The sequence below is a fragment of the Mesoplodon mirus genome (assembly GCF_964341445.2).
Source record: "Mesoplodon mirus genome assembly, chromosome: 15".
Taxonomy (NCBI): Eukaryota; Metazoa; Chordata; class Mammalia; order Artiodactyla; family Ziphiidae; genus Mesoplodon; species Mesoplodon mirus.
This window is the reverse complement of record NC_138991.1, coordinates 75801988-75817404: the sequence shown is the minus strand read 5'-3', so window position 1 is coordinate 75817404 and position 15417 is coordinate 75801988. Positions and strand designations below refer to the sequence as shown.

Genomic DNA, 15417 nt, shown 5'->3' with positions numbered 1-15417 from the left:
AGGGGCCACTCTTCATCGCGGTGCACGGGCCTCTCACTATTGTGGCCTCTCCTGTTGCGGAGCACAGGCTCCAGACACACAGGCTCAGTAGTTGTGGCTCACGGGCCTGTTGCTCCGCGGCATGTGGGATCTTCCCAGACCAGGGCACGAACTCGTGTCCCCCGCATTGGCAGGTAGATTCTCAACCACTGCGCCACCAGGGAAGCCCCTAGCTGACTATTATTTAGTCACTGAGGATCAAGGAAAGGAAAGGAAAGGGAAAAAGGCAGGAGAAAGGGCATCTCTACTCAAGGCAACAGCACGAGTAAAAGGCACCCTGGCTGCTGCCCAGGTACTGACTCACCGCCATCACTTCCGTGGCTGGGGAAGAGGGAGTTCAGTAGACAGTTATAGGAAAAATAATTGACATTTATACCAAAAAAGTCCCTCTGATACAGCTGCTCAGGAAGCCCATTCCCCAGGCCTCACTCAGTCAGACATTCCTGGAGAGCAACTACCAAGAGAAAATGAGACGGATCGGCCCTTTGCTGAGTATCAGTGTAAACTGATAAAAGAATTCGAAGCTTTAAGGAATGTAAGGAAGTTCAAGGGATACTCAGAGGACAGCCAGACCTCACTGGCTTTGGGCATCTGAGAGAGAGTAAGAATAACGGAGTAACTTTGCCTTCTCTCTGGCAGAAGGCAATTCTGGGAGGGAAGGATTGTTTATTGATCCTTAAGTAGCTGAGACTGGAGGGATCTGCAGACATCAAATATCAGTGAGGACAGAGTCCCAGGCACTTGTAATGGAAGGACCATGGCCTTGGCTGGACGGGCCATTTGTGGGAGAGCGGGCCCTCTGCTCGACCTGGGTATGTTATCGGTTCTGGGAGAAGGAGCTTGAGGAAGCAGTGGACAGGCCTGTGAGGAGGGGTGCCGTACAGGCAGGCTGGCCACGCAGAGGGGCGCACGGAGCCTGTGCCTGGGGTGGAGCCATCTGGCAGTGCCAGGCGTTAGCTGACTTGTAGACGTGTGGCTGGGAAAGCGTGTATGTGAAGGATGGTCAGAGGTGGGGAAAAGGGAAGCTCAAGAGACAGAGACTGACCACATCTAAAGAGAAGCACTCCAAACAGTGAAAGATCCTCATGATGTAAATGACACTTTTCTCATAAGCTAACGTGGTTAAGTCTGACACTGTTATCCTTGGATGTCAGAACATTTTGAATATGAGAACACGGAACTGGCTCACGCAAAAGGCTCAGACGGGTCAACTTTTCAGAATGACAATTCTTAACATTTAGGATGTCCTCCAGATTATAAGATTTATATGACAGCAGCTATAGGAAACTTACATCTGTATAAATACCAATGCCCCTAAGGAGGATAATATTTCATTTGTATGGAGACATTTTAACTCACCCTTAATAATTTAAAATATTACATATTAATATAACATATCATACAAGATCTAATTTCTTCTGTATTCCATCTGAAAAGAGTAGTACTTTGTGGTACAATTAATTGTTGTTTTCTCAAACCACAAATCAATTTCTTCATTGGTCTGAGAATCAGTTAAGCTATATTACATTATAGTTGTTTGCCAACAGCATTATGACTTTAGTATTTATTAATTTACTAAGATAACTTAACATCCTACAAATACTTCACAAATAAACTTTCAATACTTTTCACCAGATTTGCCCCATTTATTTCACTTAATATGTATACTTAGCGTTTAATTGATAGATGAAATACGGGTCTCACTGGCTTTTCTGAAGGGCTCATCTGCTACAGACGAAGGTATCTAAATTTAAATCTGCATTCTCTGCTCTTTACTTTTGCTGGGTCTCTGTTCACCCTTCTAGTCTCTAAAACACTTTTCCTATGTATTTATTTAAGATAAGATAAGAAGCTGTTTTTAGACCATGTGGGCCAAATTTCAAATGGATTAAAAAATAATAAACATAAGGGATAATCTAATATCCCTATAAATTATTTTAGAAGCATAATAATCATGTCATACTTCATGTCCATGTTTAACGTCTGCTAGATTTTTTTCCCTTTGTTAAAGTTTCAAGTCACAAGTCCAAGTCTAAAAATATGAAAAAAAAATTGGTACAGAGGTAAATTCTGATAGATTGAGCTGTGACTGCAGCAAGATACACACACACACCAAGGAGACTCTCAAACATATATGCTAAGCTTAAAAGACAAAGCTGTAAGCTATAACATTAGGAGTGAATTTTCAGTATCCATTTGTCTGCATAGAGAACTCCAGCGAAACAGAAATAGGACTGATGGAGCTCAAAACTTAGCACGAGAAAAGAGAGAGAAAACAAACCCTATCAGCTAAGAAATAACACACTGGGGAAAAGTACTGGTTCTCATGAAAATGTCAGTGATTCACCATGGAATAAAATTCAAAAGCCACTGACCCCAATGAAAGCTTCTAGTGGAAACATGTGGATTTTGCTTCATTTCATTTAAAGAATGCTTTATATTTCATTTAAATACTATGATAAGCATTTTCACAGTTTTTGTGATATGTTTTCTCATTTTTACATTGCTATGGAAGAGATACTACTGATCATGCTAAATTTTCAAGGGGTCTTCAAGAAAAGAAGCAGCACATCAATTAATCAATATTACCATGCAAAATAGGTAAGACTTTTTGGTCCCTTAAAACATGCACTGAGGGCTCAACAGCTGAATGAGAATAGACAATACTCTTCTATTTTTCATAATAACTCATCATTTAAGCAGATTTATTTGCTTATAGAATTTTTTTCATACATACCAGCTCTTCACTCTGACTTGCCAAAAGATCATGACTGAATGCAAGCTGACTTACGCAGACCACAAATCTGTCGGGAAATACCCGGAGTTCTGTACAAAATGAAGGAAATAACATTACTAAAGGTATCAAAAGACTAAACACAGAAATGCTTGGTCCCAGACTTTTGAGTTACAGCAATAAGCATGTATGTATCAGACACGTGTCTTCCCCCCTCCCCTCATTTCAGTGTTTGTTATCAATACTGCGGGGCAAGCACAAAGCTCTAGGGATGGCCGAGGAGGCTGCAGATGGGTCCACCTGAGCCCCTAGGCCATTATATCACATGAAACCCCCAGGCAGGGCCTTTACAGCTTTCCCTGTGTCAGTTTGCTGTTTTCTGTTCAGAACTCACATTTAGGAAATAGGGTCGACATTAACTAGTGAGTGTTCAGACGTACACAGGAAGGTGACGAAAATCTGAAAACGTGACTCGACAATGTTCTTACTAGTTTACTTATCCTCTCCTCGGTCACCTGGTCTTGGAGAGGTTCTCCTACAACTGACCTGAACCAGGCTATGAAAACAGCAGTGTCACTGATTAGGAATTAATGATCAAACTTATGGAAATGGTTAAATGTGCAATAGTAAAGCTGATACAACAATACCACAGTTGCAGTGATCTATTATTACAACTTCTTAAAGCAAAACCACTGACTTCTGGGTGGGGAAGACTGAATGAATCACAGAACCAGACTTCTCAACACTCAATACAAGGACTATAAAATGGTAAATGCTACCTGTGTGCCTCCTTCTCCATCTGTCTATCCATCTCTCCATTCATTCATGCAGCCTCCACCTACCTTTGGAGGGATGCGTAGCTGATGTGAACGGTGTACATTCTGGGGGGTGGGGGTTGGAGGGTCTCCTCTCCCCTTCTTTTACTTGGTTGTATTGCCTGCATATTTTTTATAAGACGTATCATATTTATAACAGAAATAAAGCCATCTTTTTCTAAAAGAGAAAACCTTCCTCTTAGATGGGACCAATTTTTATTATGAGTCATGAAAGTGAAGCCTTTTACATACATAGCACATTTCCAACAACGGATGACAACGGGAGAGCACTGAGGTAGTGACGGAAGCCAAGCGTGAAGGTGTCAGTTCCACAGACACACAACTTCTGCACAGTTAACGCCTCACACCTCTCGGGGAGGTTAAATGATACCAAAAGGCCTAGCGAGCTGATGTTCCGGGATCTGCTCTCTCCTCACCGGGACCACTGTTGTCTCCTTGGGGGGTCACTCTTCTCTATTCCAATTCATTCTACTCAGGGCAAGCGGGGCAGGAGTTCCAACAAGAGCTCCACTTACCCTGCTCAGAACCCCACCCTGGCTCCGCACCACGCGACGTGCGAACATTCAGTCTCCGCGACTGGGGCCTAACCTGCTAATTCTGATCTGACTCCCTCCAGTCCTTCTCATGCAGAAACCCCCATTTCAGGGGGTCCAGTGTGTTTAAACTTTGACCCACATGGGTGCTATATCTGGCTAGGTGGCTAGGGTGGACATTGAAAAGGCAGAAAAACAAAGTTAACATAGCAGTTAGTATTTATTCACTAATTCTTCCAATACCTTATTGAGATAAAAGGTAAACAGTCCACTTCCTGCTTTATGGAAGGGGAAACTGAGCCTCAGAATTCATTATTTGCACCCCTGCCCCCCAATATCACAATCTTCAAACATAGCTCATTAGTGGATCAGAACTAGAATTCAAAAGGATCAGTTCTATCAAATGATTCCTCTTGAAAATAAGAACGCTAGGGCTTCCCTGGTGGTGCAGTGGTTAAAAATCCGCCTGCCAATGCAGGGGACACGGGTTCGAGCCCTGGCCCGGGAAGATACCACATGCCACGGAGCAACTAAGCCTGTGCACCACAACTACTGAGCCTGCACTCTAGAGCCCGCGAGCCATAGCCACTGGAGCCCGTGCGCCTAGAGCCCGTGCTCTGCAACAAGAGAGACCACTGCAATGAGAAGCCAGCACACTCCAACGAAGAGTAGACCCCACTCGCCACTACTAGAGGAAGCCTGCGCACAGCAACAAAGACCCAATGCAGCCAAAAATAAATAAATTTAAAAAAAAGAAAAGAAAATAAGAATGCTAGAATGGCAGATTTTAAACAATTTGGTGCCAGGTATTATATAAACAGAAAGCCACTTATGTACCCTTTCACTCTGCTTAGGTTATAACTGAGATTTATATTATGTCAATATTTAAATAAAGTAAAGATTTAGGCAATGGCAGTCCCTACCAGGAAGGGTAGCTAGGCTGTATTTTAATAGATACAAAGTTAACTGGCTTATTTTACTAAGAGAACTGAACAGAGTGGAAGGCCCCACTGTGAGAGTAACATAGTCGACTGACACTTAAAGTTAGGAAAGTGCAGGAGGCTTCCCATTTCACCACACCCGTTCCAGAACTTACTGTTTCTAGATTTTTTGATAATGGCCATTCTGACCGGTGTGAGGTGATACCTTATTGTAGTTTTGATTTGCATTTCTCTAATAATTAGTGATGCTGAGCATCTTTCCATGTGCCTCTTGGCCATCTGTATGTCTTCTTTGGTGAAATGTCTATTTAGGTCTTCCACCCATTTTTTAATTGGATTGTTTGTTTTTTTGATATTGAGCTCCATGAGCTGTTTGCATATTTTTGGAGATTAATCTGTTGTCTGTTGTTTTTGTTTGCAAATATTTTCTCCCATTCTGAGGGTTGTCTTTTCATCTTGTTTATGGTTTCCTCTGCTGTGCAAAAGCTTTTAAGTTTCATTAGGTCCCATTTGTTTATTTTTTTAATTTTCATTACTCTAGGAGGTGGGTCAAAAAAGATCTTGCTGTGGTTTATGTCAAAGAGTGTTTTTCCTATGTTTTCCCCTAAGAGTTTTATAGTGTCTGGTCATTTAAGTCTTTAATCCACTTGGAGTTTATTTTCGTGTATGGTGTTAGGCAGTGTCCTAATTTCATTCTTTTACATGTACCTGTCCAGTTTTCCCAGCACCACTTATTGAAGAGGCTGACTCTTCTCTATTGTATATTCTTGCTTCCTTTGTCGTAAATTAGGTGACGATATGTGTGTGGGTGCATGGGTTTATCTCTGGGCATTCTATCCTGTACCATTGAGCTATATTTCTATTTTTGTGCCAGTACCATACTGTCTTGATTACTGTAGCTTTGTAGTATAGTTTGAGGTGAAAAGGGAATCCTCCTGCACTGTTGGTGGAAATGTAAATTGATACAACCACTATGGAGAACAGTATGGTGGTTCCTTAAAAAATTAAAAATAGAACCATCGTATGACCCAGGAATCCCAGTACTGGGCATATACCCTGAGAAAACCATAATTCAAAGAGACATGTACCACAGTGTTCATTGCAGCACTATTTACAATAGCCAGGACATGGAAGCAACCTAAGTGTCCATCGACAGATGAATGGATAAAGAAGATGTGGCACATATATACAGTGGAATATTACCATTAAAAAGAAATGAAATTGAGTTATTTGTAGTGAGGTGGATGGACCTACAGTCTGTCATATGGAGTGAAGTTAAGTCAGAAAGAGAAAAACAAATACCGTATGCTAACGTATATATATGGGATCTAAAAAAAAAAAATGGCACTGATGAACCTAGTGGCAGGGCAGGAATAAAGATGCAGACATAGAGAACGGACTTGAGGACATGGAGGGGGGTGGGTGGAGGGGGAAGCTGGGGCAAAACATCGACATATATACACTACCAAATGTAAAATAGTCAGCTAGTGGGAAGCAGCAGCATAGCACAGGGAGATCAGCTTGGTGCTTTGCAATGACTTAGAGGGGTGGGATAGGGAGGGTGGGAGGGAGGCTCAAGAGTGAGGGAATATGGGGATATATGTATACATATAGCTGATTCACTTTGTTGTACAACAGAAACTAACACAGTTTTGTGAAGTAATTATACTCCAATAAAGATTCATTAAAAAAAAAAAAAAAGAAAATGCAGGTAACTGCAGATTCCAAGAGCAAACCTCCACACAGTTACTTTTTAAAGTCCCTGTTTCATGTCTTATGTACTAAAATCATCCAAGGAAGCTGAGCTAGATTTTCTTTCCGGTTGTTAGCATCTGACTCTGTTGTTGTTGGCTGGACACGTCTGAAATCATTTCCTCAGTGGACGTCTTGACTTGGGGAAACGGGGGCCAGGGAGGGGGGAAAGCAGGCCTCATCACACACCTAGGAAAGCATTTTCTTGTGCACGTGCTTGCTCTGTACTCCTGGGCCTTGGTGTGCACAGACAATGGTGAAGTGAGTCACAGTTTAACTGCCTGACAGTCACCCTGGAAGCTCAAGGAAAGTGCCAAGATGCAGCAGGAAAGGAAAGTGGAGCGTGGCACCACTCACTGCGCTCAGGCAGGCAGTAAACAGTGCAAGATGAAACACAAATAATCACAAGTGCTTGCAAATACTAAGTGTCATGAAGGCTATGAGGCAACTAGGAATCTTCATTCCTTAGTTTTCACCCCTTCTCTAAGGACACGTTAATTGTGCAGAATGCCTGATGACCCGAGAAATCAGCTTCTCACCTGCATTCTGTGAGCCCACGAGGCAGCGGAGACGTATCCCTCTCTTGAGGAAATAGGCTGTGATGTGAAAGCCATAACCTGTAAAGTGAATATCATATGATATCACTCATATGTGGAATCTAATTTAAAAAATGATACAAATGAACATATTTACAAAACAGAAACAGACTCACAGATTTCTAAAACAAAGCCATGGTTACCAAAGGGCAAATGTGGAGGGGGAGGGATAAATTAGGAGCTTGGGATTAACATACACACACTACTATACATAAAATAGATAACCAACAAGGACCTACTGAACAGCACAGGGAACTCTACTCAATACTCTTTAATGAACTATATGGGGAAAGAATCTGAAAAAGAATGAATATGTGTATATGTGTAACTGAATCACTTTGCTGTACACCTGAAACTAACACAGCTTTGTAAATCAAGTATACCCCATTAAAACAAACAAACAAACAAACGAACCTGTAAAGTGAAAGAAGACAGCATTAGATAATAAGCTTGTTTGTGACTGAATCCCACGGGCCCAGCCCAGTGCCTGCCATCCAGTAAGCATTCAATGATCACCTAGTGAGCAAAAGATGAAGAGAATCCATAAAGGGCCTCGCTTAGAGGAAGGGGTGAACAGTGTACGCTTAGCTCTTCCAGGAGGCCCGGCCACGGCACCTGGAAGAGCCTCCAGTCCCTGAAGCAGCTCAGTTACTTTATCTGTAAATTGGAATAAATGAGGTCTGACCAAACAGGCCTAACAACCAGTCCCTCCAGGTTGGAGGATTAATTCAGGCTGAGCTGGTGCACCAATCTTGGCCACCTTCTGACGCTCATTACTTATCAGCTCACAGAAAGAAGAGTTGAATACCTTTTTGAAGATGGGTGTATTTCGCCTGTAAGTAAGTTATTCTAATTCAAGTGCAGTAAAGCCTTTATATAGGATGAGATGAAAAGAAATAGGACATGAACCTCCCCCCACAACCCAAGAAAAGAGAAGAGGCAGAAAGAAAACTCTCCAATCCACCAGAATGGCCAAACTGAAAAAGGCCAAGAGTACCAAGTGTTGGCAATAATGTGGGCAAATGGGAATTCTCATGCACTGCTGGTGGAAGTATGAAATGGTACAGCTTCCTTCAGCATCTAAAGCTGAACTTAAGCATAAACACACAGAACATTAATAGCACTTTTCACAAAAGTCCCAAACTGGAACCAATGTAAATACCCAACAAAAGTAGAATTTTTTTTTTTTTTTTTTTTTTTTTTTTCCTGTGGTACACGGGCCTCTCACTGCTGTGGCCTCTCCTGCTGCAGAGCACAGGCTCCGGACGCGCAAGCCCAGCGGCCACGGCTCACAGGCCCAGCTGCTCCGCGGCATGTGGGATCCCCCCGGGCCGGGGCACGAACCCATGTCCTCTGCATCAGCAGGCAGACTCTCAACCACTGCACCACCAGGGAAGCCCAAAAGTAGAATTTTTAATTGAAAAAAAGGGAGGAGGTAATAGTCACACAGTGCAATCCTACTCTGCCCCTAAAAGTGAATAAGCTACAACTAGAGGCAATATCAGAACTGAATCTCGCAAACATGATGTTAAGTGAAAGAAGCCTGGTCCAAAGGAGTGCATTCCATCTGTGATGATGGAGACATTACTATTCACCTTACAGGGTGGCAATGGAATTTCAGGTGGCTCACAGGAAGTACCAGCATAGTTCCTTCCTTCCTTCCTTCCAGCCCCCCTCCAGGTATAAACTACTCTCCTCATGACTCTCCTGAAATAATCAAGTAAAATCGTCCGGTTAACACAGTCCAGTACTTGGTGGAAGAATCAGAAGTGAAAGGCCCACCAAAGATTGGTGAGGGTTCCCAGGTTCTAAAACAACCTCAGAAAATTGCTAACTCTTAAAGACAGTATTTTATTCATGAAATTGGAAGGTCGAGGAGTTAAAAGAGGTGGTCTCCAGGCCCACTGGGTCCTCCAAAGACTATCATTATGATTGTTTTGAAATAACTTGTACATAAAGAACACAATTAAAGTTTCCAGTTTTACATTCAAGTATCCTTCTGTCACCCTCGTAGAAAGATCCAGAACATCCGTGACCACAGACTCGATGTTCTGTCTATACAAGCTACGGCTCTGACAGCACAACCGCTTCAGTCACGGGGATTTCGAAATAACAGTGACATCTATGATGGGATAATCTCCAGATTTACTGAGATGAAATATATGTTTTCCTGACATACTTGAAGTGGGTTGCACTTTGGTCATGTGGCTTTCTTCTGCTTAAAGTGTCAAACCAAATACGCACACCACTGGCATTATTCTGAGTGCTTTAAAACAAATACTTCAGCCCTTAGGTCACCGAGAGAGTGGAAGGGATATCCACATCTGTTTATCTGTCCTACTATTGGGGGAGGGGGATGGTAAGAGAGGAGTCCTTAACAATTTGGGATTTACAAACACACAAAGAAAGGTGATTTTCAAAGTAACGATTTATCATGTGAGGCTTCCAAAGGGCTGACAACAGCAACAAACATGCAACATCGAAGCCATTCTGCCTTTGCTGGTGGACCACACTTCATGCTTATAGTTCCAGGTGCTCAAGAGTCAGATGGCATGCTCAAATTTTCAAAACTCTTTTCCCTGTACAAAATCTCCAGCGATAAAGTGTTATTAGGAGGAAGGCGCTAAATCTGAAGTCGACTAGGAAAGCTCGAGCTCGAGCTCAGGAAGCCTGGTATCTGGAGATACCACTTGAGTAATAACTAAATCCTGCTTGGTCAGCTGTCTCAGTAGGACACCTTCCCCTATAGAAAAATAAAGCAGTATAAGTCAAATTCTGACTGTTTAACTACGGACATGACTAGGAGAAATGAGTTTATTGAAATCCTTCCTCTTCTGTGCCCCACCCTCCCGGACAGGATTATGTTAAAGGCAGTCATTCCTCAGCTGGTGTCTTGTTATGGTTTTAGTGGAAGACCCTGTCGAACGGCACCTATAAGAGAAATGGTAAGTTCGCCATGTAAAAGAGATTTGTACCTGCTTAGTTCAAATTCTACTGGCTGTCGGAAACCTTATTGTTTAAAGAGAAACTTGAAGAGAGAGAAGACACAAGAAGTATTTGTGTCAGTTCTTACGGCAAACTAGTTTTGATATGTAAACGAAGAAACTCACTGCTGTTGAAATATACTGAACTGAAATGCTTAGGGAGTTGTACTTCATGTATCCATAGATAATAGGCAGTGACAAAGACTACATTATCTTTGCTCTTCAATGAAACTGGCTTCACAGACTTGAGCAGGCTACTGAGATTCTGTATTCTCCAGGGTTAACGTAAAGCTCCACGACTCTCGAAAGCTAAGTAGCAGCTTGGCAAAGAATCCAGGAGGCCCTCTGCTTCCCTTTCTTGGGCACCAGCTTGCAACACTGATGTTCTAAATGCCCGGAACCAGGGTCAGGGCCAGCCGGGGAAGAAGCAAAATGGAAATCATAAAGTGATATTCATCTGAAAACTACATGACAATGGTATTCCAAGATCCAGAGGCACTTATAAATCACACTTAAGGATGCCTGTTTCCTTTGAGCTACTGTGGGCCTCCTTAATTTGAAAAAACTGTCTGTAGCCACAGAAAGAGATTGGGGTTAGAGAGAGGACTGCTTTGTAGTGGGAGCACCTTTCCACCAGGAGTCTTCAGGTACGTCTACTTCTAGAAATAATCTATATTTCTGCGTTGCTTAATGTCATGAGACATTCAGTACCAGCAGGAAGCCATCGTCTCCCATGGCCCCCAAGCAGCCCCAAAAGTCTCCCATCCCTGTGCCTCCCGCATTCCGTACTTTATAAAGAGCTGCTGCACTTCCAGCTACCTTTCTACAGACAACCTTGCAATGAAGCCCCAGATGATGACTTGTTACCACATGTACTTCCTTCTGTTCTTCACCAAAGAACATTAAGTATCCAAGAAAAAAAGGGGGCAGGGGTCAGTAATATTTGTGAGAGAAAGAAAGGGTGGTCCATGTTTTAAGGACAGAGTTCTGCTACTATTTCATTTCACATTCTGTCTAAAATAAACTGTTCCAAGTGGCTTTATTAGAAATTCAGAGATTTCATGAATAGAAAGGAAAAAACAAAAAAAAAAATCAAGTATGAGTTGAACATATTCCATCCTGGCTTAGCAAGGCAATAGATTAGTTTTAAGTAGTACTGTGCTCCAATGAGTAATACTTTTGAAGGGAGTGGTCGTTTATTTGGGTTGTTACATTTCATAGTCCCAAGACACTAAGAGCAAATATCCAACATGGAGTTTTTACTGTAAAACTATCCGGCTTCTCTTGTTTTCCAGGGGATTCCTGGCTAACATGACTTGAGCTTCCCCAAAACTGCCAAGGGGAAGCTGTGGTCCAGTGCATCATGGTGGGAAGCCCTCTCCCACGGCGACTAGGAGACCAATTCATGGGGAGCCTGGGAAACTGCCTTGGGTCAGCCTGCTGAGCCCCTGGACAGCCGGGCAGGTAAGCACCCTTCACAGTGAGCTCCGCCCACTACTTCATGGCTCCCCTCCAGCAAAGCCTTCTCCCAAACCACAGGGCAGCCTCAGCAAGACATACTGTGTCCCACAACACTTCTCTCCCAGAGGTGACTGCCTCCTTAGTATCATCACGCACAAGCATGAAAAATTTCAAACACCCAGAAAGAGGAAAAACAGTGCCATGAACACCCAGAAGCCCACCATCTATACTCAGTAATGGTTAATATTGTATCATATTTCACACACCCACTTGCTATACCATTTCAGAGTAGACATCATGACGTTTTACTCCTAAATATGCAAGCACAGACTCCCAGACAATGACATTTTCCTATATCACAAAATACTATGATCATAACTGACATGACATTATTGCTCTAATAGACAGTCCATGTTCAAATTCTCAAAATGCCCCCAAAATGTATATCACTGACTTTCCTCCTGAACTAGAATCCAACCAAAGGTCATGCATTGCATCTGGTTATGTCTCTTACACCTAGAATAATAAAATAATCTCTGCCTTTTTTCCATAACTCTGACCTTTTAAAGAGATCAGGCTAGTTTTTCTAGAGAATGACCCCCATTCAGGGTTTGAACTTTAAAGAAAATATCTCAGTTGCCTAAATACAAATTTTCAACCTGCATGCTATTTTAGAATGCCAGTCATTTATTAATTTTGATGGCTTCTTTAGCTGCTGCAGGAAATTGCAGGTTCAGACTAAAGCTATAATTACAATTCCAAGTCTGAAACACACACGACTTGAAGATTCAGTCCGAAAGTTGATTTTGAAGAAACCAAATCTTAAATTTATAGACACTTCAATTTTCAGCAAAGGTACGCTTACCTAAGCAGGTGTGATAGTGGTCTCATATTGGTCTACATTTGTTTTAAGAAAGGGGACTTGGTGGCAATCAGATGACTATGGGCTGAACTAGAAGCAGCTCCATACTGTGCACCAGTTCAGACTTATGACTCTTTCCAGTCTGAGGTCATGAGTCAGTGCTCATTCACTAGCTGAAGACTTGGGTGAGATTTAATAAGACAGTAGGAAGGAAGGGTCTGACACCTATCAAGTATTGACAATGTCTCGGTGCTAGACTAGGCCAGGAGCACATAATATATTTAAAAGATGGGTAATATGTGTGTTTTAAAGCTATTTAGTTCAGGAGAAATGAAGTTATAACTCATGACTTCTGAAACTGTGTCTATTTGGAAAGTCATACCAGTCCTTATCAGACAGTCAAGGGTAGAGAAATCATAAGTTTGATGCCATCTCTTGAAACATAAAGGAAAAACTAAGTATAAGACACCGGTTTTGAAAAGCCTTTATGGAGCCCGTTGAAACATTTTGTAGGCCTAAGTGCGACCTTTACCATTGCTGATGTCAGTGGGGTTGTAGAAAGAAACTGTTCTGTGGGAACCAAAAAACAAGTGTCCTGTCCTAAGTTTAAGAAGACACACACAGGAACCCAGTCTAAGACCACAACTGGGAAACAATTTGGGTGGGTAAGTGGAATATTTGATCCTGGGCTAAAAGTTTCACTTATTACCCAAGACATTTAGAGACTCCAAAAAAGTTCCCTTGAGATAACATTTCATGTCTTTAAATAAGGACAGAACTGGACTCTGAGTCACAATAAAACTATGTCTATTTGATGCCAAAACAAATGGGCAAACTGGTTAGTTCCATTAAAAAAACAAACAAAAAAAACCTGTGAACAAAATAATTACTTGAGGCCAAATTAACTTAGAAAAAAACAAATTTTCTACCTGTAACCTCACTGACTTTGTATGTAATACCACAGGCCACATGTGCTATTAATTTTATTATCTACAGGATCTATCAGAGATTGTTAACACTGAATGAGAAAGCTTCTCGGGGCGGACAAAAATGAAAATAAAACATACTGAGCAACTATCACTTTAGATTTCTTTCGCATACCACTTTCCCACTATTTTGTTTATAAAAATATGCCCTTAACGTTAAATACGAAAACCGTGATTAGATAACATTCAAGCACAGATGAAATGATATTCAAGACGATGGTCCCCACGGTAATCATGGGAATGATGTGATACTGAGTACTTATAAAACTCAAAGTTACCTATAAAATCCTTCACTCACATTTATATAACTATGCATAAAAGCAACACAGAGTTTTAACAAACCTTCTAAATGAGGTAGTTAGTTGTTTGAACTGCTGGTTGTTGAAGCAGGTCCCTCTGCAATAGCTGTCAAACTTCCTGTGCCCAAGACGAGGATGCCAGATGAAGCATGACCTCTGTGGGCTCCCTGTCTTACACAGGGCCCACTGCAGCTTCGACGACCATGTACACTGAGAAAAAGAGTTCTTGAACCATAGGATTTATTCCAACAGGATTGCACACTCACAGGACAAGAAAGATCTTTGAGAAGTCACCTATTCTACTTCCCGCTTATTAGGACCATATTTATTTATTTATTTAACATCTTTATTGGAGTATAATTGCTTTACAATGGTGTGTTAGTTTCTGCTGTATAACAAAGTGAATCAGCTATATGTATACATATATCCCTATATCCCCTCCTTCTTGCGTCTCCCTCCCACCCTCCCTATCCCACCCCTCTAGGTGGTCACAAAGCACAGAGCTGATCTCCCTGTGCTATGCAGCTGCTTCCCACTAGCTATCTATGTTACATTTGGTAGTGTATATATGTCCATGCCTCTCTCACTTCGTCCCAGCTTACCCTTCTCCCTCCCCATGTCCTGAAGTCCATTCTCTACATCTGTGTCTTTATTCCTGTCCTGCCCCTAGGTTCATCAGAACCTTTTATTTTTTTAGATTCCATATATATGTGTTAGCATATGGTGTTTGTTTTTCTCTTTCTGACTTACTTCACTCTGTATGACAGACTCTAGGTCCATCCACCTCGCTACAAATAACTCAATTTCGTTTAAACCATATTTAAAAAACAGTACTGAAAGGCTGAATGAAAAATGCCATACCTATACATGTACAACTCAGTTCTTCCTTTACCACTTGAATTGAGGTTGTACACTTAAATGCTTAAGGGGCAAGACAGGTAACAGGAAAGGGCTGGGTTCTGACAGAGGTGAACTGGAGAAAGCACACACCTGGTTTAAAGGGGACAGCTGCTACTGAACTCCAGCCGTCAGCTGCTGCTGGAAACTCGGGTGCAGGGTACCAGATTTTAAGCCTTGCCAGAAAAGCTGGACATCTAAATTTTTATGTGAGATGTCCCAAATTTTAAATTAGCAATGAATTCAAATTTTTAAACTCTGTCGTGCAGTCCAAAATAATGCTTCTGAGGGCCACTTCAGCTTCGCACTGCCAGTTTGCAATCTCTAATCTGAATTGCTCACACTTTAGTTGAAGTTCATTTTCTTGTGTCCTGTCTTTGGCAGAGCTGAAGGAAAGCTGGCCACTACCACGTGCTTGGAGATAGGTATTCAGTTGCAATACAGTCATTTATTTTAAGCTAAATAAACCCTGGTCCTTAATCTCACGACACAGGATG

General features: G+C 41.9%; 1 protein-coding gene across 1 annotated transcript in view; it reads right to left on the bottom strand.

The window, feature by feature from the left end:
• SLX4IP (SLX4 interacting protein) overlaps positions 1-15417 on the bottom strand; it is a 185165-nt gene that overhangs the window by 20046 nt on the left and 149702 nt on the right. The window contains 2 exon segments of the mRNA XM_082600690.1: positions 2777-2865; positions 7375-7452. Of these exon segments, the coding sequence (XP_082456816.1) occupies positions 2777-2865; positions 7375-7452 (167 nt within the window).